This window comes from Dromaius novaehollandiae, chromosome 4, assembly GCF_036370855.1.
Source record: "Dromaius novaehollandiae isolate bDroNov1 chromosome 4, bDroNov1.hap1, whole genome shotgun sequence".
NCBI lineage: Eukaryota > Metazoa > Chordata > Aves > Casuariiformes > Dromaiidae > Dromaius > Dromaius novaehollandiae.
Genome location: NC_088101.1, coordinates 74,757,500 through 74,781,762, shown reverse-complemented (window position 1 = coordinate 74,781,762; position 24,263 = coordinate 74,757,500). Strand labels below are relative to the sequence as shown.

Below are 24,263 nucleotides of genomic sequence, written 5' to 3'. Positions count from 1 at the left end.
AGGTGGAGACTGAATGGGTAAAGGAGAGCGCAGCCGCTGCGTGACTGGGCACGAGCGTCTGGGGCTGTCGACGTGTCAAGTCCATTCACAAGGGGCTGCATCTGTGCCACTTAGGTGAAAATAAATCCTTTGCTCTGCTAGCAATCCCGTGGAGTCTTGTGCCAAAGTAGACGTCATGTTCTTAGAAATCAAGGCCTGGAGGCAAGAATAAGAAGGCGCAGTCTTCTCACATATAGTGTGTGTGCCTGGCAAATACACGTCTTACTGACAAATTATGACTCAAGTGAATATTGCAGATAGAAGGCTCTAGGCTAGCAAACAAGCTGCTGCAGTAAAATATCAGGGGTCTTGGAAATAAGTGTGCTTTGCTAACACGGAAACATTTGGTGATGAGGAGGAACACCCTACCGCGCTGCCCCCGACTGCGGATGCGAGTGACTTCTCCCAAAAAGCATTTCCCAAGCAAAATTTCTAGCAAGTACTGCAGCGAGCTTGGAGACGGGCTCAACGCTGTATTCCCATGTAGCCTTTTATTTGGGTCGTTCTTGTGACTGTCTAGGGTAAAACGTGTGCAACTGCGTGCGTTGCAGCCTCGGGAGAGCTGGGTCTGCTCGCTCTCACCTTGGAGTTGCGTCATCCTTGGGATAAGATGCTGTCTGACGCGACGGCTTGATGTGACAGAAACAGATTTTTCACCAAAGTCTGGGTGTGTTTCAGTTTGTAATTAGAGAAAATATATATTTTGGGTACTTTCTGCCTTTTTTTTTTCTTTCCCCTAACTATTTGGGAGGTGTTAACAGGTTTGCAAATTAGTGCCATGTAAACAGACAAGAAAATCTTCATTACTATAACACCAAACTTTTGGAGAACACTTATATAATGAAGCAAAAACTGAATCAACTTTCTCTATGTAGCCTGCACTGCTGTAACTACAGGATGTGAATGCACTGGTGACTTTAAATTGAGTGAAATTACTAATTTATCAAATATCAGCCCATCTGTCAAATTATTTCTACAATAGTTTTGGGTTTTGGGTTTTTTTGGCATACACATCATGTATTTTGAGTTCTCAGTGAGGTTGCACAAGTATGGTTTGTCTCCTGTTTGCTTGTAGATTAATAGATACATTTCCACAGCAACAGCTTCTCCTCTTTATCCTTATTTTTTCCCCTTCATTAGAAGTAGATTTAGCTTAGCAGTTACTAGAAATTGGAAATTAAGCCTCCAATAATTTATTTTTGTATGATTGTGTCTTTTAAGAAGCTGTAGGAAGATTACTGAAGGGTTTTTGGGTTATAAGTTTCTAGTGGTTGCTGGTAATTTGTAATGAAAAGTGTTCTGAATACCTACTGACTGGCACAATTAAATATGTTTCACTTTCGCCATGGTTTCTGCAAGACTTATTCCTCCTAGTCTTTCTTTTTTAATCTCACTTGTGTGATATACCACTGAAACAACCACTTTGAAAATACTATATTGTTCCATTGTTATACTGTTTTTATTATATGTTATTACTGCAGCTTGAAATTGCAGGGTTTTCTTTTCAAGGTTGAAGTTTACCCTTCCGTCAAAACTTCTGTAAACGCTATTCTCTTTTTACAGGGAGGCCTCCTGGCCAAGAATGTTGTTAAGATACTTTTTATTGACAAATTTACTAAAGAATTTAACTACAACTATTGTTAAAGACGAGCTTTCTAGGATCTAAGAACTTGTCATTTGAAAGAATTGGTATTGTGGAATGAATAGATTGGTGAAAACTTAAATACATTTTTAAATGTAGAAAACTTACCTGGGTAAGTTTTTAATTTGTCAAAGCTATATTTTGTAAAATTCTTGATTTTTTTTTTTTTTTTTTTTTTTTGGAAAAGTCTTGAAAAAATTGTTTTAATGTCTTATAATTTATACTGCAGTTATTTAGTGAAAACTGTGTTTAACTCTGTTTTGTTGTCTTCTGGCTGGCCTGACTGCAGACTTCTGGTATCTCTAACAAGCAGTTCTTGCTGTCTTTTAGCTGTTTCTTCATTTACCTATTTACATTGCAAAAACTCCTCTTTCCTTTTCATTCCAATGCATTTAAATTAGTCTCCTAAAAGCTAGAAGCAAACAACAAAATGTGAGAAACATGAATTTATGCCAAGTTTGTAACTAAATGCATGTATATATTTTAAATGGCTTCTGTGGAATAACAATAGGAATATTTGTGAATAGGACAACTCAGAGAAGGGTAGTGAAGCTATAGGGTAAAGTTGGATGTATGTGATGTCATAAAAATGCAGGTTATTGGCCTCCCTCTCTCCCTAAGGAGGCTTGGTGCTATATAAACGAATCTACTTCCTCTTTTCCAGCCTTCTCCGCTATTTAAAGATGCTGATTAAGCTGTTTAAGCACTTTGATCTCTTGCATGATCTGGTCTTAGTTGTACTTTCATCCTCTTCAAAAGTATTCTCTAGCAGCAGAGAATTTGGCCCTAAGGAAATGAGTATGGTGGGCTTCTTTCTTTTTTTTTTTTTCCTCTTTCTTTCTTTCTTTCTCCATTAAGTACTGCCTAGATCACTGTCTATATTGAACAGATAAGCTGGAAGGTTATTCCCTGAGGATTTGATTTTTAACCCGCTCACAACAGAACCAACTGTGTAACCTGTAACGTACCAGTGAGTGGAAATACTTCCAAGCAAACGAAATCATTTAGGAGTTGCATTTTTGGGACTGATGCCATTGGATGCAAGCCTGACGTAGTCTATGTGTGAAGTACAGCGTTTTGTGAAGGCCTGAACCATGTCCCTGGTAGTTCATGTTTCTGCCGTGTTTCCATGCCATTCAGATACAATACCGTGTCTGGCCACCAGCTGCCTTGCCAGCAAGGCCTGGGGCTCTCGCAGCTTCCTTGGAGACCCCGGGGTAGCTGTGCCTGCGTTGGACATTGCTCAAATTTGTTTGCCTTCTCTGGGTCGCTTTTACTCCATCACTGACTTATGCTTTAACACAAAAGGCATATTACGGGAAGAATTTGATGTTTAGGAGACTTTGCTCTCTTTTCTTTACTCCACTGTTTATTTAAGGATGGAGTCATAGCTGTTTAGATGCTTGAGGAAGAAAGCATAGCACTCATTAAGTAACTTGACCTTTTACCATTAAGGTTTAGAGTGGTATTTTCCATAAAGGTATCTCCATAAAGATAATTTTATCTCTGTAAATAGATTTTTTTCCGCAGATGGGAAATAACAATCCAAATGAACATGTACTGTATATCAGCAGTAAGTTGAATGCTTCTATTGCCTCTCTGTATGATCAAAATACTTTGAAATACTGTCAAGAAATGCGAAGGGAAGCAATACTAAGGTTTTTTTTCTTTTTTTCTTTTTTTTTTTTTTTTTCCCTCCCCCCTCCTCCCAGAAAGGAAATCTAGAAAGGAAAGCGTTATTACCTTCACTGTACAGGAGGAGAGGTAGACCCAGGCAGAAGAATGGAAGTGATGTTTTCTGGAACTCAGTCTAGTCCTGTGTTCAGTAGGACACATGATAACTTCCTTAGGGTTACTTTTTGTATTCATAAAGATCCGTGATAGTGGCCAGTCTGTTTACCTGGAAACTGAATACTCTGAAGACTACAGAAATACTTGTGATGATTTACGGACTGTTACCGTGACAATCTAAGTGTGTAGTCCACAAGCAAGTTATTGTGGTTCAGCTGGAATACAGATTTGGCGGTACCTGCTCTGAGCGAACGGCCTGCAGTGCCCTGTTCGATGTGTGAAGTAGCTCAGTAGCTTTCATCCTGCTTTCACTGAGGACCATCAAGTAGTTACCAAAGACAACCAAGGACTAGATTTTTGCATGTCTGCTGTTAATGGAGAGGAGATGACATCCTGTAGTTTTGCACACTATCTTATTTTGCTGCGTTTTGTTAGCCTGTGTAAATAACTTTTCATTGCATTACTATCATCAAAGCTGTTAATCAAATCTGACGTGCATTAAACCTCTGCTCTTTTGTTTAACAGATGATGTCACTAATATTGCTCAGAAATCCCTCCTTGCTGTTGAAAAAGAGGATGTGCCAACAGGAGTAGGATTCACGGTGTGGAAAGTCCACTACAAACATACTCAGACTCAGCTACTGGTGCTGCTCAGCCTTCCCCTCTTTAACTTAAAATTGAACACAACTGCCTTGGAAACCTGTGAACAAGAGAAAGGTACTGTGTATTGCCAGAGTATTGGTTGGGGGGGAAAAGAATAAATATAAACTACAGATACGATGTTGAAGGACAATATCACTTGAAAGTTCAAGTTTTTAATTTTTTTTGCGATGAGCTAGATTTTAAACCCAACCAGATTTTTCAATCAGTAAAATAAACCAAATCTATACTAAGTTTTTTTTTTCTTTGCTTTGATATGGTTCTCTTTAGATAGGACCTTTCTCTGTTCAGTAAATAACCTTTTTCAATGAAATGAATGTTTTCCTACTCAGGATTTTTTTGTCATTTTTCCTTTTGATTTTATTCTATTTTCTAACCAAACTTAAATTTTCTAACCAAACTTAAATAAAACAGATAGTTAATAAACTGCCTGATATTGTGGGGTTTGTTGTTGTTGTTGTGTTTTTTGTGTTTTTTTTGGTTTTTTTGTTTTTGTTTGTTTTTGGTAAAGGCCAACCTGCCAAACTGCATTGGTGGCTAAGAACTTAGAAACCCAGTTTTTAAATGCCTGTGTTTTGTTTGTTGTTCAATTTTTGTTATTTAATATGGGGGGAGGGGAAAGTTCGTAAGGTTTAAATTGTATGGGACAGAATGTTGCCTGGTGTCTTAGCTTATCATATTGTTTGCCAACTGGACCATGGTCTGTCTTCATCTCAACCTGTCACTGTTAATAAAGACGAAAGGCTTGTAGCAGTTTGGTCTCAGTCAGGTGCTAAGCTCCCTTGTCAGACTTTCCCAACCTTCTGTTGACTTTTATGGTTATAGTAGGCACAAGTCCAGGCTTTCAGAAAGGAGTCATATATACTGTGCATGTTTGGGAAACTGTTTGGATGCTTTAAGGGAGCAGCTGCTTATACGGGGAAAATGTAGCAGTTTTCTCCTTTTGGAGGGCTATGGCAAGGATAACAGTTTCACACAGTGCCTAATTCCTGCCTTCATTGTGCTGTAGTATTCCCACAGTAGAACTGCAGAGATAATGCACTTACTGGAATTAGACATGTTAGGGCTGGACATCCCCTTCTCCATGTAACTGTCCCTATTGCAGCAAAATGCCGTTGGCAGAACAGTGAGTAGCTGCTCCTCAAAATGACATTCTGTGGAAGAGGAGTCATGAGTATCATCAAGGTTTGTCAGAAAGCTATGATGTAGAGGAAGGAAGGAAGTGTCAGTGACATCCTATCCTGGTGGATGTTTTATAGTTTGCATATTGCAATTGCTGTATTACACTGAAGTTAGTGCATAGTGGACAACACTTACCCTGCTTAGGGTTATACTTTACCCTTCCATCAGAACCGGGAGGTGAGTGCTACGAGAAATGATGGCTGTACAATCCACAATTGTGATAACTGAAATCCTCTTCCTCATGAAAATGAGTAAAATAAAAAATGTAAAGTACAGAACATGCCTTAGGGCCCCTCTGCGTCCTATTTGATTGTCTTTTATGACACTCAAGTACAGCTGATAGTTAGTTCATTAGTATCCTCTATTTTGATGGTTGAGAGAAATTCATTATAGATAAGTCATTATAAAGCAATATATAAAAAGTGGGGGGAAAAAAGGTCTAAAATAATTTTGTGCTCATCAGTGTAATTAACTTATAATATAGAGACAAAGTATTGTAACTAAATTTGTTTTTGAGGCAACAGATAAACTAATGTGACTGTAAATTCTCTCTTACTTTTTACTTGGAAGAACATTTCAACATTTGCTTCTGGCCAAGCTTAACTCTTTATGGTACACCGCATAAAGAGCAAGCTTCAGTGACAGATGTATCTAAAAATTTCATCTTCACATCTACTTAACAATAATAATACAAAGTAGTTGATGCTCATTTTAAGAAGAATAAAAGTGCTGCATTCCAAAACTAACTTAAATTCTATAACTTGGCTTTCTGTTGAGGTGAAAGCATTTTGATTTTTTTAAAAATATCAGACACAATGCTATTTGAAGATTTTTTTCCTATTATCCTTGAGTTCATTCAGTTCAGGTATATCAAAACAGTTTAACATAGATTAGCAAATTGATTTAGACTGAATATTTTATTTGGCTGACTCTGCATAATGAAAATGAAATGCTCAAGATGTGAGCGAGTTTGCAACAAAGTGTTTTCCTCATGTGCAAAGTCTCTATAAGTAGGCTTCATTTTACGTGGAACTAGTTTATGAAAATGTGACCAGAGGGCTTTCATCCTCTGGGTTGCTTATGCACATCTGCCCAATGCTGCGGGGCAGGGGGGAGCCCAAACCTTCCCATCTGTGATTTTGCTGTTCGCCTTATTTGATTAGTTATGTTTCTTTATATTGTTGTCTTGTTTGATTAGACTGTCTCTGATACTTCCAAACTATCTCCTCAGAATGGCTGTGTAAACACGTGTATTCGTCAGGGGACAGTGCTGATTTGCGTGGACACTGCTACCTCATGCAGCTGCTTGTGGGCATTTTGCTTTAGAGAAACACTCCTGTTTCTGTGAAAAATTCAGATTGCTTTTACATACTGGATGGAGGGTCAGACACCCTTTTTCTTATTGTCTCTCTGCTTAGCTGATTGACAGAACTTGAAATTTGCCACAATTGTTTAATTTTTTTCTTTTTTTTCCTCCTCTCTTTAAATGATTGCAACTTAAATCTAGATAAACTTTGGCATTACCCATACATTTCTATTTTTTTTTCTTTACCATTCTTTGAACAATCTGTCTTGGTTGACTAATCCTTGGTACAATTATCTATTTTCCCTACCATGAGATTACAGATCTATTACTCATCAAACACAGCAAAGCACTAGAATAACATGCTTGTGTCTGGTAGTTTCTCTTACTTGCAAATATTGAGCTTTGCTAAAAAGGCAGGGCAATTGGGTAGCTGATAGCTGTACAGCTGCTGGCAGAGTTCCTGTGTGCATTTTACAGTTAGATAAGTATATGGCGGGTAATGCTCTTGCTGAGATAAGATAGGTACTATTTTACTTGGTCATTTAAAAATGCTCATCTGCATTTTGAATGTTCACACGAGGCACTAAAAAGGAAGCAAAACAAGCTGTTTCTGAGCCATGAAAAGTCTTCTGCATGTTTAAGGCTTGCTGTCTGATATTAAGCATAACAGATCTTCAGTCTATTGTGAAGCTCCTTGTCTATTAATAAACAAGTATGAATGGGCAAAAAAAGGTATGAACCGTTGGAAAACTTTAGCCTACATGGTACATGTTCAATAAATAGTAGTGAGGGATCCTGAAGCTGGGAGATTTAATGTTGCTTTAAGATAACTGTCTTTGTAAATCCAGTGCTTCTCTTGGTATGTCTTAGTTATGGTTGGCTTTCTAGTTCTTGATTTGTTTGTTTTCTCCACTCTTTCCTTCAACTGATCGGTTGAAAACGTCAGTAACTCTGAATTGTGCATTATGAATATTAAACAGCTTTGATGGTATGGTCTGGCTATGGCAGTGTATGTAGAAAATTGCACGTGTTTTATGCATAGCAATTATATAAGTGATGATTTCTGGGAGAATGGCTTTGAGGGCCCTAATGATCTCGCCACCTAAAACTTATCCTTTCTGAAGAAAACCCATCCTGTGAGCATACTACACACATACTGTATTTGTAACACATGTTAATATAAATAGTTATATATTGATAAATATAAATATTTAATATAAATGTTACAAGGAACTCTATATGGCAAATCATAAGTAAAAACATATTTTGAAATGTTCCTTTATGTGTTTCCATCTTATAATTAGCTTGGACAATAAGAATCTAAGTTCATTTTCAGGTTGTTCCTCATCAGCTCAGTCCTGCGGTTCTGCAATTAAATACTGTAGGGTGACATAATGTATTGTTATGAGGAAGCTGCTTTCTATTAAATTTTTGTTTATATCTTGGAGACATTTCTGGTCCTTTTCTATGCTGTGTGATCTTTTTGCACATCCTGTGTTAAAAGTGAAGTCCGTGTGCCTGAGAAATGTTACCTTCTAAAACATTCCCATCTCCCAGCTAAGTGTACTTTCCATTTAATGTGGACTGTGTTTGTGTTGAAAACTATACGTTAGCACAAACTAGACTGTCTTAACTTTGTTTAAAAAGTGTGTTCAGACACTTGAACATGTTTGTTATAAATACATTTATCAACACTTCAAAAATGTATTAGTAGTTCTTTCGTGTTTCAGTTATAGCAGGAGGCAGAAATGAGGAACACAAAATATGGAGAAGAATATGAAGAACACTTCATAGGACCATACATGTGAATACGGAAACAGAATTGAATAAAACAGAGCATTCACTGGCAACGCTAGCTGGCAAACACAAACCACCACATGAAGGAGAAACCCCCTTTTTTAGAGAATACTTTTTTTTGGGCCTGGATGGAACTGAATAGCATAGATGTACTTCAAATTTGCAGAATCAACCAACAGAGTTTTGAGATGTGCTGAAAAATTGCTTGCTCATCAAAGATCTTAATTCAGACATAGTATTAACATATGATACTAGATAGTATCATTTGCGGATATTCTCTGAAGTTCTGTTTTATCTACTTTATATAAATGACTAGATCTTGAAGAAATTGATTGTCAGCTGTGAAGTCTGAAGTTATTTCACTGATTGGATCTTTATGAACCTTTTTACCTGAACTCTTTTTAGAAGTTGAGGCACTGTTTATAAGTTGTATCCAGACTGACAAACAGATGTCATAAACATTCATTGTTTGGAAAAAACACTGTATTACTGAAATCAGGCTACTGCAAGTTTATTATATGTTTATCGTTATGATAATCATATAATATTTTTTTTCTAGGGACAGGAGTGTTCATACTTTAGGAAGAATTCTCTCTATTTGGAGTTTAGGAAAGGGGATAATAGAAGCTGACAGCGCAAATCTGATATAGAATATGGCAGAATAGTGTCTTCCTGTGTAGGCAGAATGATTAGTTTTGTAGCTGTGCCATCAAGTCAGTGCCATCAAGGATGCAAATCTGTATTTAGCCTGGAAGATGAGCAATTTGGAAAATGTTGAGGGGTGGAGGGAATCAGAATTAAATAATTTAAATTTGAAAAAAGCTTAAATTTGATGCCCTGACTGATGACCACTCTGAAAAGAACAGTATCAGTTTAGAAGAAGAGTAAATCGACAAGCATGTGCGTGGATTGGCAATGAATGACTTCCAACTTTGAAAGGCTAGAGAGGGAGATATTGCAGTAGTCAGACAAGCGTGTGCTGCTGCTGATAACGTTTGCCTTCATTGTAAGGATTTCTAAAAAAAATCTGTTGTTGAAGGCAAAAAGGAAGCAGCAGCAGCGTTCGGTCACTGTTCAAATGTGATGCTCAGATGAGGTGGCTTGATAGCTGCATGCAGGCTGTGGAGGTGGGGAAGGAGGGAGGAAGGTGGTTGTGGCTGGGACAGCAGCCAGGGAGCTTCCGGCGCTGCAAGCTTGCATCGGGCTAGTCAGCAACCCGTGGACGTAGCACTGTGCAGCCGTGATAAATGTCTTTCCCTCAACCCTGCTAGCCTATGCGCTACTCATTGCTATTAAAACCATAGTAAAAGTTTTAGATAGGGAAATAAATTCTGTTTTGGTTGTGTTAAATCTAGCTAAAAATAGGATATGTGAAGGAGAACTGGGGGGAGGGAGTATGCTGAGATGTAAATGACAAGCATCCAACCTATAGCAGAGATGCAGCTACTGCTTCCTTGAGGAGCTTGTATTTCTTTTATTGAGGAAATACTTTATTTACTTTGGGTTATTTCAAGCAATAAGAAGGTGGAAAGGTGTATAAAAATTTATAGTGTCTTACTGTGCTTCTAAGACTTAGCATGTTATTGCTTTGCTTTTGGGATCAGTTGCTCTTTTTTCCATCTGTTCAACAGCAGCAGTTTAAGATTTCAGTACTTATCAGGAAACTGTGGAAAGCTGATTTCCTACCCTTTTAAGTAGAGGAACTTGCTTTAAACTGCTTACAGGAGGGTAGTTGTAGCAATTCTCTGCATCAGCATCATTTTATAATTCCTTTGCCTTCACACTTAGAAAAGTGTGAAGAACTCATCTAAATGAGTGTCTTTTTTTTTTTTTTTTTTTTTTTTTTCCCCCCCCTAAAGTAAATGAATGCCAGTGGTAGAGGAGGAGAAGGTAAAGGGGGTTTATGCTGGAGGTTTCCACCTGCAAAAGAGTAACTTACAGGTGTGCTGGACATTGTTACAAACCAAGAAAAAAGAGCAAATTAAAGGAGGTAGAGAGTCTTTGGGTGTTTTAGTTATTTCCTACCGTCAATCAAAGATTTAAAACTGGACCTTCTAGTTGGGACAATGAAAGGCAATCCATTGCCTAGCTATTTACTGGTAAAGACCCACATATCTGAATGAAAATATTTATTGATTTCCTATTGCTAATCCCTCACAACATTTGGGTATGTAGTATATAAAAGTATATAAAAATACTCTTACACAATTGGGCACAAAGTTAGAATGACTACTGTATCCTATTTATGTGATAATGAAATTTGAATATAGATTTGCTCTGTGGTCAAAGACGACTTACAGAAGCATTTAGATGTTACAGAGAACAGCCTTCTTTGCAGGCACCAGGGGAAGAAGGAGGTTGTGTTTGTAAGGGATCCAGACACACAAATATCTTTCATTCACCCACAGGGGCCGACTCCTGCAAGCTGTAGTTGGCATGTTTAGGCATTGGCTTTAGGTAAAACGCTGCACTTTCTTTGTGGTCTGCTTTCTGAGATAGTATATTGAAATCAAAGGTTCATTTCCCAATAAAGGAAAAACTCTTAGGTAAAAGGGATAAGAATGTTTTCCGTAGAGTGAGCAATAAATCATTTTTAATTCCTCTAAATGGCCAGAATAGCCTAGCTATGACAGCGTTCAGCAGTGTTTGAGATGCGTTGGCGATGTTACTGCCTAACTTAAAGCTGAGCATCCAGCTGCCTTACAGGAAAACCTAAAATTGCATATGCAATAATTTCTGTTCTGTGTCTAAGCATTCTTCCAGATTTATGAGGCTTATTTTGTTGTACATATTTCTGTGCATTGATTAAATGTGCGAGAACTTCAGAATACTTTGGGGCTGTCTAATCTGGGCTGCAGTCTGTCCTGTATTCTGTATTAGCTTGTTGCAGAGTAGGTGTGGGTTTTTGTATTTTCTTAATTGAATTGTGCGTTTCTCTCTTTTGAGCCAAATTATGACTGAACTTTGTTTGTTTCTTATCTTAACATTCAGAGTAATGTTATCCTTGGCATTATGATTTTAATGCACATGTCTTTGGATAAAGATATTAAAAATTCTCTGCAAGTGTTCATGGTTAACATGTTCAACTGAGTATTCGCAGAAAGCACATTTGTGCTGCTGGTGACCTACTTGCCAACATCCGTTCCAACAAGCCTGGCACAGTTCAAATCAAATTTGCTGGCAGTTACCAGAAAGATGTTTTATTGGTATTCTTCCCATGGTGGTGAAGTGTTTTCAGTTTGTCGATGCTGGAGGAGGTTTATGCAAGGAAAGGCTTTAGCTGAAAGAATTTTTGTCTTCTCTGCTTTTTTTTGTGCTCTGTCATGCTTGTTGCTGTCCTGTGTAAGCTGAGTAAGAGATGGGACTTCGTCTTAAGGCTGCGCTGGTCCTAGCCGTGTCCTTACTGCCTGCAGTTTTAAGCTGCTGCCCTGTTCCCTTAGGAGAATGAGGGGAGGGGAAGGAGAAGGGACAGGAGCTAATCTCTGGCTGAAATATCCAGTTTAAACATTTTTGGCTTGGTGATGCAGTGCCACCAGCCTGTACTGCAGAACCAGAGTACCACGTTCACTCCAATGAAGGTGAACTCAAATATCAATGCTTGAAATGCCAGCGTTAGCTGGCTGATTGGTAGAGCACGGTTAAAGTGAGAAAGTTACCCGAATCGGCTCATTTTGCCCCCGCTGGCAGGTGTGCACGCGGGGGAATGCAAAAACTTCCTCTCCCCAGTCGAGAACACGCAAATCTCTGAAATCTTTGGACAAGAATACAGTGCTCGCTCCCCAGATGATGTACATGGCCTGTTGTGTACCTGCAGGGCAGGATTTACAGCACTAGTGTGAGGATTATCTGAGCCACCCACTAGAAAAGATGAACAAGGTGGTGTCAGGTCTCACCGCTTGCTCAGGCTTGGGTGACTTAGCCTGTGTCACAGTGGTTAGTGCTTCCTCTGTGTGTGTGTGTGGGAAATATATAAATTCTTTAGAGAGAAGAAATAATTGAATATGATATATGAAGTTTTTTTATTTTATGTAAGATGCTTATAGGAATAAGGAGAGCTTTAGAGGATTGGATCTTGGATAGTCAATTTTCTCTAGTCCCCCATAGGGTGCCCAAGTAGTCTTGTAGATCTGTGTCCAAAATACTTTGTTCTCCTGTTTATGGGCTCATTTGTTCAGTGAAGCACTTTTGGGGGGAGCAGATATGTTAGGAATTTCTAAATGGATCTTGTGAGGGAATTGCAGTTTCGTAGGGCGCTTAATCTGATGGTTCATGTTAACTAACAATTGCTGTAGTCTCTTGCTAGGTTCTCATAATCCCCATTTCTGTGGTGGCTCAGTGCCTTGTATTTTAATTTTGTCCTCAGAATACCTTTGAGGTAGGCAAGCATAATCCCTGTTTTACTGAGAGATTAAGTGATTTGTTCAAGGTCATACAAGGAATTTGTGACAGAACTGTAGATGGAACCAAAATCCATCAAGCCTTGGCCCCATGCCTTTCCCATAAAATAATCTTTTTTTAATTTTTTTTTTAAACTCCAGTTAGATTCAAAATTTTTGGAAATGTTCCGAGTTAGTTTGGGGAGTGAGTGATGTATCTTACTTCATGAACACTGTAATTTAGCAGAAATTCTTGATAATAATGGTCAACCGTAGGTTTTGAGGTCCTAAGCTCCTGAGGTATGTGGGTACCTTTTGGGGATTTTGTGGCTCTTCAAAATTTAAATAACTGCCAGCTCTGCAGTGCATATATTTATTTTTATATTGTGGATCAAGGAGTTTGGCTTTAAATGTGGAGCATGATGGCCTCTTGGAGGAAAACAAAGCATATTCTTTTATCAGGGGTCCTGTATTACTGAATTCATATGTCAACATCTTTATTTTGGCTAAAACAGCTTGTTTTTAATGAGAAGACTTGTCAAAATAGAGCTCTCCCTTTGTAGGTGGAGAAGTTCTATCATTAAACTGCCGAGCAATAACTTTTTCTGCTTTTCCTTGGGCTGACTCGTATGCTCCTGCTGCCCTGCCCATAGCTGTGCAACTCTCTTGCAGTGAGGAAGCAGTAGGACGGGTATGTGGTCTGGCTGCCAGTATACAAGGTGGCTTACACGTTTGGCAATCATGATTAACTGCACACGCAGTAATTTTTGAAACCGGAGATGGTGAAACCAAATCATGCAGCCTCAGGTTGCTTCTTTATTCAGCTGGTAACTGTATCACATCCGGATGTGGCTTTTCTCCTCCTTGTACTTACTTGACTGTCTTAAACTCTTGAGCCTATTCTACTGATTTAGACAATACTAAGTATTTAGAAGAAATATTTAGAAAATAATAAATATTCTCCCACTCAGGTTCCATTTTTCTGTCTTTTGTGTCAGTGAATGGGGAATCTGATCCTCTCTCCCCAAATGCTGCTGACAGTTGTCTTGCGCATTTCCTACACAGCTGTCATCCTTGAGTTTCCCATCTTTCCAGTTTCAGGTTTTAATTATCTTATCCCTCCATAATAAAAAACAAGCAATCCAAAGGAACCTTCCTGCAAAATTCAGATGAATAATAAAACAAACAAAAAAAACAGCCTACTCCAAAAGCCTGAACTTTACAGGAGGATTAAGCTGTGGGGTGCTAGTGACAGTGAATAAATATATTGGCATCTGTCCCTGTATTTGCCATTTCTTTAGCCCTAACTGGGAAGTGCTACAACTTGACCTTTCTTACCACACCTATTTTTGTTCTTAAACTGTGGTTTAAAGGGAAAGTTGCTGATGAGGGAAATCCCAGGGATCTCTCTGAATCACACCTAGGCTACAGTCGGAAGGACAGAAAGCTGGATGTAGGTTGCTCCAGAGGGCAGGGAATCATCAGGTCAGCTGTGTGCGCTCGGAAAAAGGGGGTTGGCATGGAGATAGATGAGAGGGGATATCTCTGCATGGAGCGGCTTATCTTGAGCTGCGGTTAACCCAGCGCCCTAAAAGGGGACCAGCTCCAGAGCTGAGTTGGAAAGGTTGTGCAGGGAGGGCTTTGTCCTCTGGTTGGTTGGGCTGGAACTCCACCTTTTTGTGCGTTAGTCTTTCTGGGTTTTACATCTGTCATAGGGCTGCTGCTTGTCACGTGTTGTCTTTTTATATGGTCAGCTGGGTGGTTTCAATGATTAATCCACAAAACAGTATTACAAGTGAAATTGAGTAAATATGAATAAATTCTGAATTTCTGAATCAATTCATTGAAGCCAATGAATATCTTTTATTTACTTCAGAGGCCTTGGATCAAGCTCTTGTTAAGAAGAGATTCAGCTCAAGTTTCAAATTCTAGTGTATTAAAGTGTTGTGTAGTGTAGAAAAGGAGCTGCAGAGTACATGTGCTCAGGCTCCTGAAGAGGCGAGCGGAGCCAGAGGAGGTGTGTGGCGAGAGCAGTATGGACGATAACCGCTTCACTTCCCCTTGCGGGGCTGTAGTGGAGCCAATGAACTCTGTTTTTCACTGCTTTTCAACATCAGGACTATGCAATATTGTATTATAAGGCAGCTACCCTGCTCATTGAGTGCTACCTAGATGTCTCTGCAGCGATGGTGTTCTCATGCAGACACGTTTGCTGTGTATTTGTGTCTCCTCTCTCTTTGTTCCCATCCCGTGAATCTAAATTTGTGTAGCTGTCGATTGTTCTCTGCTAATCTAGTGGCTTTGATTGTAGTAGCTGTAGTGGCTTGAGGAGATTATCAGTTTCAGAATATCAAACAGGCTTCTCGTGTCAGAGGTTAACATTTTTGCACCCAAAAGATTGCATTTCTAGTGTTCCTTTGCAGTGGAATGGCAGTGACAGATGTCTGTAGAGTCACAGTAAATAGTTTGTTCTAAGTTACATTTCTGAACTGATCCTTCAGTTGCCTTCCAAAGTAATCTGTAAAACCAGAGACTTGTCATCCCTTTAAATCCTTTTTTTATGGTATAAATATTCTGTGGTTCCTGTTGTAAGGCTTGCAAGGATTGCTGATGATATTGTCTGTTCCATAAATAGTTTTAAAAGCAGGTTTTAAAACTATATGCATAACAAGTTCAAAATAATCCTGTGATTAAACACATTTGTGATTTCTTCCCTCCCCCTGCCTTGTCCTCTTCTGCTCAAACCTTCCCTTTTACTGAATGTTTACTTGTGATGGTTTCCTGTAAATTCGCAGCTAGCTTTTTTGCATTGTTTGTGTCCTTTGAATTAGAATGAGGCCGTTAATGTTCTGGTGCTATGCAATGTCCTGCAGTACTACCAATCAAAAATAATGATTAATTGTTGTGTGATTGTCAGTACCAGATACACATATGTTTGAGTGCGTGTGTAGGCTTTAAATGAATTTGATATACCAAAGTGTACTTTGGACTTTTGTAGCATGCAGTGACCTAGAAGCATATTTTAGTTGCATGTGTTTTAACAGATGCACACATGACACAGGCACCCAATTAACTGGAGTGAAAATGAATATATTGGTGAAATTCATGTGGAAGGCAGTGATTTGTGATGGAATGTCAAAATGCAGATACTGATTCTTGGGGGCATTGGGATTTTTTGAAAGACTGGAGATATGGGAACTCAGCAGATCACTTTTGCTGAGAGGCCATTGAGAGTAATAATGGGATTAATTAATTACTACCCCGACAGAAGAGTTTACTGACTTCTAAATACTGTGTTCATCTGCAGCATACCATCTGTCATGAAACCTTCTGGGTGAGGTATCATAAAATGATAACAGTGGAATCTCTTTAAAGCAATAAGTTACCTCTCTCTAATTATGTTCAACAGAATTATAATACTGTGAGCTTTTTCTGGCAAAACAATAATTAAAAATGCTTAGAGCTTCTTTGTGATTACTTTCCTTAGAATTCAGACCTTTAAATGTATTGGTATTGAAAAAAGTGTTGCTCTATCTGGTAGAGTGTGAAACTGCAATAATGAGTGTGTGGCTGTTAGTTAACAATAAAAATCTTCATGTTTTTATCTTGTGGAAAAAAAAATACAAGTGGCACTTACAGAAGTATTCTACTGTAAGGAAATTTTGCAATTCCCTAAGTGGGATAGGATTAAAAAAACCTTCAAAAGCTCAGCTGTTACAGAAATAGAACTGTCTCTGTAGGTAGCTAACAAATGGCTATTTAAAATTTTACTAGTCTACAATATATTTAGTAAATTATTTTAGTAACTTTGATTTTTATTTGTTGGCCGGGAAAAGTATTATTTAACATCATGTAGAATACTGATTGCTTTTGCTTTTATCAATTCAGCCATGTTTTATTGCACTGAACTGAGAAGTGAAGCAGGAAATGTAGGTCATTTGAGCCTTGTGAGAAATACGCCTTGGGCTTTGTGAACTATGAATGTCGTCTTTTCCATACAGTCCTTGGCTGATTATCAGCCTTCCTTAAAATTAGAACATAGGTAAACTGGCAGTTACTTCTGAAGATAACATGCACTACCTGCATCCCCTGAATTTAGTACTGTTGGATAGAAGGGTAATAAAACTTACTTTAAACTTCTTGAATATTCAGGATTGTTCTGTACTAATGATGAAGTTCAGTCTGACATTCACAAGCCTAACAAGGGTTATGGGTAGCCCAGGGAATCCTAGTGAGGGTGCGTAGTTTTGCAAAGGAAACACTGAAGTAAATGAAGCAGCGTCTTTTACTCAAGTGGAGGCAAAAGCGTCTAGGCAAGGAAGCTTTTACCCCTTACACAGTTGTATGAATACCTGTTGGCCTTCTGGGAAACTTTTGGAAGTCACTTGGAAAGTGAAATAATGTATTAAACTGAGTGGTTTTAGTCTGGGACAGATACTGAAAAAACAATACTGTCTTTGATATAGCTGCCCTAGAATGTATGAACAGACCAGTAAAATAAAAATTTTAAGGTATGTTTAGATGCAAGTAGTCATAATTCAATTCCATGTACTCAGTGAGAGGAGAACGTATCCCAGAAAAGTATTCAGTGCTCTTTAAAGGGACACTTTTCCAGAACTATATAGCTCATGAAGAGTGGTGTGCACCCAGACCCCTCTAACCTCAAAATAGTTTGTGATAATGCTCTATTGAATATTTTTCCACATGTCTTCACTTAGTAATCCTAATTCACGTTCCTGCAATTTTTGCTCTAGTATTTAACGTGTTGTCTCTTCTTCCTTCTTTCTCTTCTCTTCCTTCTCTTCTTTATTCCTCGTCTTCTTCTTCACTTCCAATTATTTAAAGTAAATTCAGTTACACCCTTCAAAAAAAAAACTGTAATAATCAACTCACTATATTGCATTTGAGGTCTTAGAGGAATAATAAATGGAATCTTTATGATTGAGAATCCCTTATAGCACATAAATACTGGCTTTCATTACTCTGAGTTTCCCAGTTGATTTGATACACAGTGCAATTACTGGCTTCAAATTTAGAGGAAAGAGCTTGAGATGAAGATAAAAATAACTTTAAGATGGCAGAGTTTCAATTAGTTAATGAACTATCTAAACTAACTTTAGGTACTAGAGACAAATAACTTGGTAATATTTTTATATTTTCATATGTATAACATTGCCATTATAAAGATAGATAGCTTACAAAATACAATGTGGGGTTTGTCTTCATGAATGAAACTGGCAGAGTACAGAAGGCAATGTTACCTTCTTACAAGATGCTAGCTAAAAATCCATGCTTTTTATCTACTTATAACGTGAAGAAGAGCATACTGGGAAGGAAACAAAAGAAAAACTACAAAGAGGAAAAAATAAGAGATCAGCATATTTCTCGTTATATTTTGCCTGAAGAGAGAAGTTTGGGATTGGGAAAACAAAGCAGAAGTGATATAGCAAAATCACCCCTTCCCCCTCCCCCCCCCAAAAAAAGAAAATCGAGAAAGAACAGCACAAGTGTACTGTATGTTTAGAAAGAAAAAAATTAAGCAAGGCACCATTCTACAACTGCTGTTCTGCCATACTTAGTTCTTGGTTCACTGAGACACTGAAGTACACTTACAGTCATGCCAAACTTTTAAAGAAGTTACTACTTGATTTCCTTATTTCAAATCAAAATATGAACTATGTCTTCAGTCACATAGAATAAATGCTTCTAAATAAAATCTTGTAATTTTCTCTCTATGTATTTATCTATATAATATTTCTAAATAACAAAAATGTAGTGAATAGAATATTAGAAAATTTTGAAAAATGAGATACTTAATGAACATTGTGTGGTTGTGCAGTTTTAACAATGAATCTGAGAGTAAGGTTTCATTGAGCTGTAACATGGTAGTATTTTACACAGTGTTTATTTTGTAGATCATTTGAATCTATGACATTCTGTATAGGTACTCTGCAAAATAGATACAGTATGATAATATGTACCAGCCCTAAATATTTTATTTTTTCCTAAGTAGACAGCTGGGAAACAGGCATCATGCACAGAAGCTTATGCAGACAACATCAAAAAAATCTTCTGGAGGTCATATGTTTTAAAATGTAAAAAATAAAAACAAAGAAAAGACACTGACTTAACTTTTTCTTGTTTCCATGTTGTTTTATCTTACATTTATTACTGTGAGAGACTCAAATTCTCTAAAGATATAACCCTCCACTTATTTTGATGTATTCATGGAATCATGTTCAAAGATCTACATTTCTTTAAAGGGAGTTATTTTCCACCAGACACTATAAAGTTCCTCCATTTCTAACTCTTAAGTAGTCAGAATTGTGAGACACCACGCTTTCTCATGTTCTTTGCAGAAAACAGATCTTTTTTCTGTGTTACCGAAGTGTTTTATCAATGTTAAACTTCTAAAAACATCATATAGCAATTTAGGACTTAGTTCTAGGCCTTTCTTCTGAAAGCCAGGTCTGGTTCTGAAACAGGGAAGGGATTGAGGTAGTGATAAAGGACATCCATAAAATAAATGGAAGAGAAATTGAAAGTTATTGTTACATTGTTCAGGTGATTGGTTTTCCAGGTACTTTAGAAATTGAATGGATTTCCCACAAGGTATAACAGAAATGGAGTAGTAATCTGTTAACCATGTTCCAATATTTTGCTCTCTCACATGTGAACCCCCCAAACTGTTGACCAGCTGATACAAATCCTTTGAAGTTTATTTCTCTTGCTGTTGTTCATTATTTTGAACTGCAAGTGCCCCTGCATCTACCAAGTAAAGCAAGATGCTTGGTATGTTCCTGAGCCTGGTGCAAGATTGACTTGTGACTTAAAATCCATTAATCTTTCCTCCCTTTCTCTGGGAAATGTAAAATATATTCAAATGTTTTGGAGGCTTGCAATGTATTTGTATAACTCAGAGTGGAGGAAGTGGCCGTTTTTAGACACACAGGGACTGCAGGACTATATCGTGGCTGCTCTATGCTCTTGCCTCTCAAGCGGCATATTGTGAGCTAATTAATGGGTTGTTGATTGAAGCTTCTGAGTTGATTAAAAAAACCACATTTTTTGCCAGGGTGGTATATTTCTTCCTTCTTTTTTCTCACTGTGTTACAAGATTAATATGTTTTATCATGACCTTTATCCAAATGGCAAGTGTGGATACTCAAATAGATCAGCATCCAGGCACTTGCTTGTGCTAACCTTTTAGTATGGGAAGGAAGATATATCCTCTTCTTACCCTATCTGGATTTTGTGCCTGCTGTGAGTGTTAAGAGAGGCTTTGTGTTGCCATAGTTCCTGTTTTTGAAATAGATAATCTGGAAGATGTATCTAGGGAAAAATAAAAATGGAAATGTTTCTGTGCCCACCAACACTTTTTCTTCAGGTTTTGAAACTCAGCTTTTATTTTACTTAAAGTAAAATGTTTAACTCTTGAGTTATGGAGAAAAGGTTGGAGAAAAGAACCCAAATGTTCATAAACCACTGGGCAAAGAGGGAGAATCTAGAAGTCATTACTTTGACTTAGCAAGATATAACTATTTTAGCATTCCTTGCGACTTTATTTTGGATTTTTTGAATGCTTGAGGTAGGCAGTACTTCACATCCCAAAATGTCTCAGATGACTGATGAGTATGTGTGTGTGCATGGAAACAGGTGAAGAGAAGAGGCGATTTCTGTATCGGATGAAGGGCTATTTTAAATAGTGGTTGTACTTTGACTGGGAGCTGTAGGGGAGCCTTTGCAGCCACAATTTTGTTCTCACGTTTTGCTTGAGGTGGTGCCACTGTGTCACTGAAAGACTTCAGCACTGAGTGAAACAATTAGTCCCATTTTAAATTTTCAAGAGTACTTCAAAGAATAGCACCAAAGTCTTTATTTTTAAAGTCAGTTTAAGAGTTAAAAGTAATTCAGATAGCTAATAATGCATGTTATATTTAGATCCCCAAATTTTCAAGGGTGGCCAGCAGCATTATTCTGGTATCTTATAGCAGGACCTTATTTGTCGGAGTGATGGGCTGGAGTGATGGTGACTCCTTGACAAAATATGAACTTTGAAGTCATTGGCAGTTATGCATGAGCAGGATTTCAGAGCTAGGTTGTCCACTGAAGTGTATAAAGGAAGTTTAGATGTTCATATTGAACGATACAGTATCTTCATAACATGCTTGGGAACATGGTAAGGCCAAGGGACCTTACTGTTACCAAACCATGGTAATTCCAAAAGGCCACACACTTCAAATCTTCTTTTTTTTTTCCTGCCCTCTGGATGTCATGTATATCTACATCAAGCCCAGTTGTCTCAATTTCTTGTTTTACTGATAGAGAAGCAAACATATCTATTCACTCTCATATGCTTTACCCCAAACTGTAATAGAGATTTCAGGGCGGGGGGGAGAGGACAGGGATCAAATGAGGTTAAAATGGATGTAGCCAGGCCAGTGAGGGAAATTTTTGATTTTCCTAACTAAAATAATCACCTACTGATTTGAATTATATATAATTTGGACTTGCAGGAATTTTGCTTAGTAAGGATGTCAGGAGATGTGCTTTGAGCTAAGGACCAATTTATTCCTCATAGACCATTCTGAGTGAAGTGAAATTATTAGGTATTAGAACTGCATATCCGCATTATTTTCTCTTTTTTTTTTTTTTAATTGGCCAGAGAAATAACACTGGGAACTGATTTTTGAATACCAATTTTCCACAAAATTAAGGGCTTTGGATGAAATATATTGGTTAAATGTTGTTTTTAGATAGCACTGTAGGAACTATGTAAACTAATGCCAAGCAGTTCTTTTAATAAGAAAGTAAATACTCAGGTTTCTGCTACTTCATGAAGAGTTCTTGTTTCAAGTTATTTTAAGAATACTGCTTTTTTATTTCTCTAAAGTTAGCAATTATGTATAAAATCACAGTACTAGCAGTGTTTCATTGTTTTGTAAGGTAATTTTGATTTGGAAATAAAACTAAAATTTAATTTCACTGATTTTTCTAAATTAAATATTACAAATGCTCAATATAATGAATTTAAGAAGCAAATTGAATTTTATGATACAGAGTAAATTATTTAGATGATAAAGTTTTGAAGGAAAGATGTCTAGTATTGCAAAGCGAAACAAATACTTCATTTAAGTTACTTTGAAAATAGTTTATCTCTTTTCAGCTGTTATTTATATAAAAAACCCTATATCTAACTATCTATAAATGCATATATTGAGTGAATATCTTCCATTTTAGTTTACCAGTCTTTAAAAATGAGAATAAAACTTACATAGTTAGTTGAATTCAACAAGTAGTATTTGTCTGTGGACATCTAAAACAGCAGAGTGAATAACCCTGTAGGTGTTGCATATTAAAGAATGCTGGTGGTTTTCATTTTACTACAATCAGTAAACTAACTCCCAGTAGACGTATGTGAGAAAGAGCAACATCCTGTTTGAAAACAAATTGGTAGCCATTTTCATGGAAGTCTAATACTTCAGAAATGTAAAATTAGTAAAGTAGGAACCTCTCTGCTTTGTCAGGAATTTAGTGATGAAAATTGGGTAGATATTTAAAATGAGCAGAGGAAATGGATTTCGAAACTAATTCAGCACTGATAGCATTCGCTGCTCAGTTTGTCTTTTGGAGCACCAAATTATTCTCAGAGGTGAGCAGAGAAAAAAAAAATCAGATGAAACTTCTATAACCTGAAGCAAACTAATCTTGGGATTTCATAGTTATTGGAATTAGGGTTCTTCGACTGCTATTGATATTCTCCGTGAATATTATATAAAGCTGATTTAAATAATTGAATACTTTAAGCTTAGACAGAGGCTTGGGAATGAAAATGAAGGTAAGTACCTTAATATCTTGGTTAGGGCATTTGAAACAAGATCAATCCTGGACACATGCAGTTTTTCTTATATCTTTAATAAGTTTAAAAAAAATCTTTTTTCAACGTTTTGTAACACCATTTCCATACTTCCTAATGTTATGAGACTCCGTGATAATTTTGGATAATATATTAAAACTGATAGGTTAAGGTGAGAGGTGCTTACTCCTTACTACAGGAATTAAATTATTCCCATTGAAGCCCCACTACCCTCAATTAATTTAAGATTGTCTCAGTGCCTCTTGGGAATCCTAAGCATGGTCAGGTCCTGAATAAGATATGATTTATGCTAATATGCTGTATTTATCATGACAGCAAAGAAATTCATTCCTGTGGGCATAGGATGTTTTTGGATAAGTTGATAAAATATTGCGAAACTTCTTTTCTGATCATTTTCTTTCAAAGCCTAGTACACTATACAATATAGTAAATACTACAAGGAAGTTCAATGTGCTGTAAAACTGGATTTAGTAACTTAATTATTGTTTTTGCAACTTCTTCTATATTAAGTGTGATATTTCATGCTGCTCATTGGTGTAGTCTAATAATTCTGTTCCGGCTATTTTGCTTCTTTCAGGATGTGAGAGACAGCGCCCATGATGGCAGAGGTTTACGTGGAGGATTTTGAGTGCTACATGACTCTTAAACGCTAAAAGCAGAAGGCGACTAGCTGGTAGCTCAGTGTGGAGCAAAAACTTTTATTTTAAACTTCAAAAATAATTATGTCAAAGAAAAGTCGTGCCAAGGTGGAGAAGTGCGACATGGAGATTGAAGCACTACAAGCTGCTAATGAGGAACTACGGACTAAACTAACCAACATCCAGATAGAATTTCAGCAAGAAAAAAGCAAGGTATGTGTTCCACATTCAATGATTGTTCTAAACAGTAGCAGCATTATAAACCAGCAGACCTAGAGTCTTGAACTAATTCGCTATTAAAATACAGTAGCTTTAGAAGAGAAGCACATGACAATCGAAGAAGTGAAATCATCTGAAGAACCATTGATAAACTGAAATTATAGTGTCATACTAAAGGAAGGTGTGATATGAAATATGAGAAGAACTTAGTGTTAAATTCAGCTTTCTTGATAACTATTTTAAATAACGTGAAAGGAAGTAAACATGCCCAAACTTCCAGTTACTGAAATTTGCAGTGACAGCAATACAGATGGCACTAGCTTAATGTGATTTAAAGGGAAAAAAGGAGTTTTGTATTAGATATGAGCACTGAAAACTGTATTTTGTAAAAATAAGTGTATGCAAAGTCAAACATCATCACCACATTCAAAGCATGTCACTTAAATGCATGTGGAGGATGTAAACTGACTGGGAACTGGCTGTGTAGAAGTCCTGATTTGATCTACTTAGGTTACAAGTGCTGTTTCTCTGAGCTGTTGAATGATGTAGCGATTTGCATGTGAAACGGATCCGTAAATGGTATCTACCTAGCATGTGTTCTGCAGGTGTTTGAATAATCAAGATACACCTAGAAGTTGCTCATTCATACAGTATATGTATATTTATAAATGGCAGCATTTATTTTTATATATTGCTGCAGCATTTTAAAATATAGACAGTTCAATAACTTTATTTC

At 37.3% G+C, this 24,263-nt stretch overlaps 1 protein-coding gene across 1 annotated transcript in view; it reads left to right on the top strand.

Annotated features, from left to right (window-relative positions):
- Nucleotides 1-24,263, top strand: part of JAKMIP1 (janus kinase and microtubule interacting protein 1) — a 131,962-nt gene that overhangs the window by 16,023 nt on the left and 91,676 nt on the right. The window contains exons 2-3 of the mRNA XM_026122004.2: nucleotides 3,998-4,189; nucleotides 23,248-23,521. Of these exons, the coding sequence (XP_025977789.1) occupies nucleotides 23,393-23,521 (129 nt within the window). The 5' untranslated portion in view covers nucleotides 3,998-4,189; nucleotides 23,248-23,392. The remainder of the gene's footprint in view (nucleotides 1-3,997; nucleotides 4,190-23,247; nucleotides 23,522-24,263) is intronic.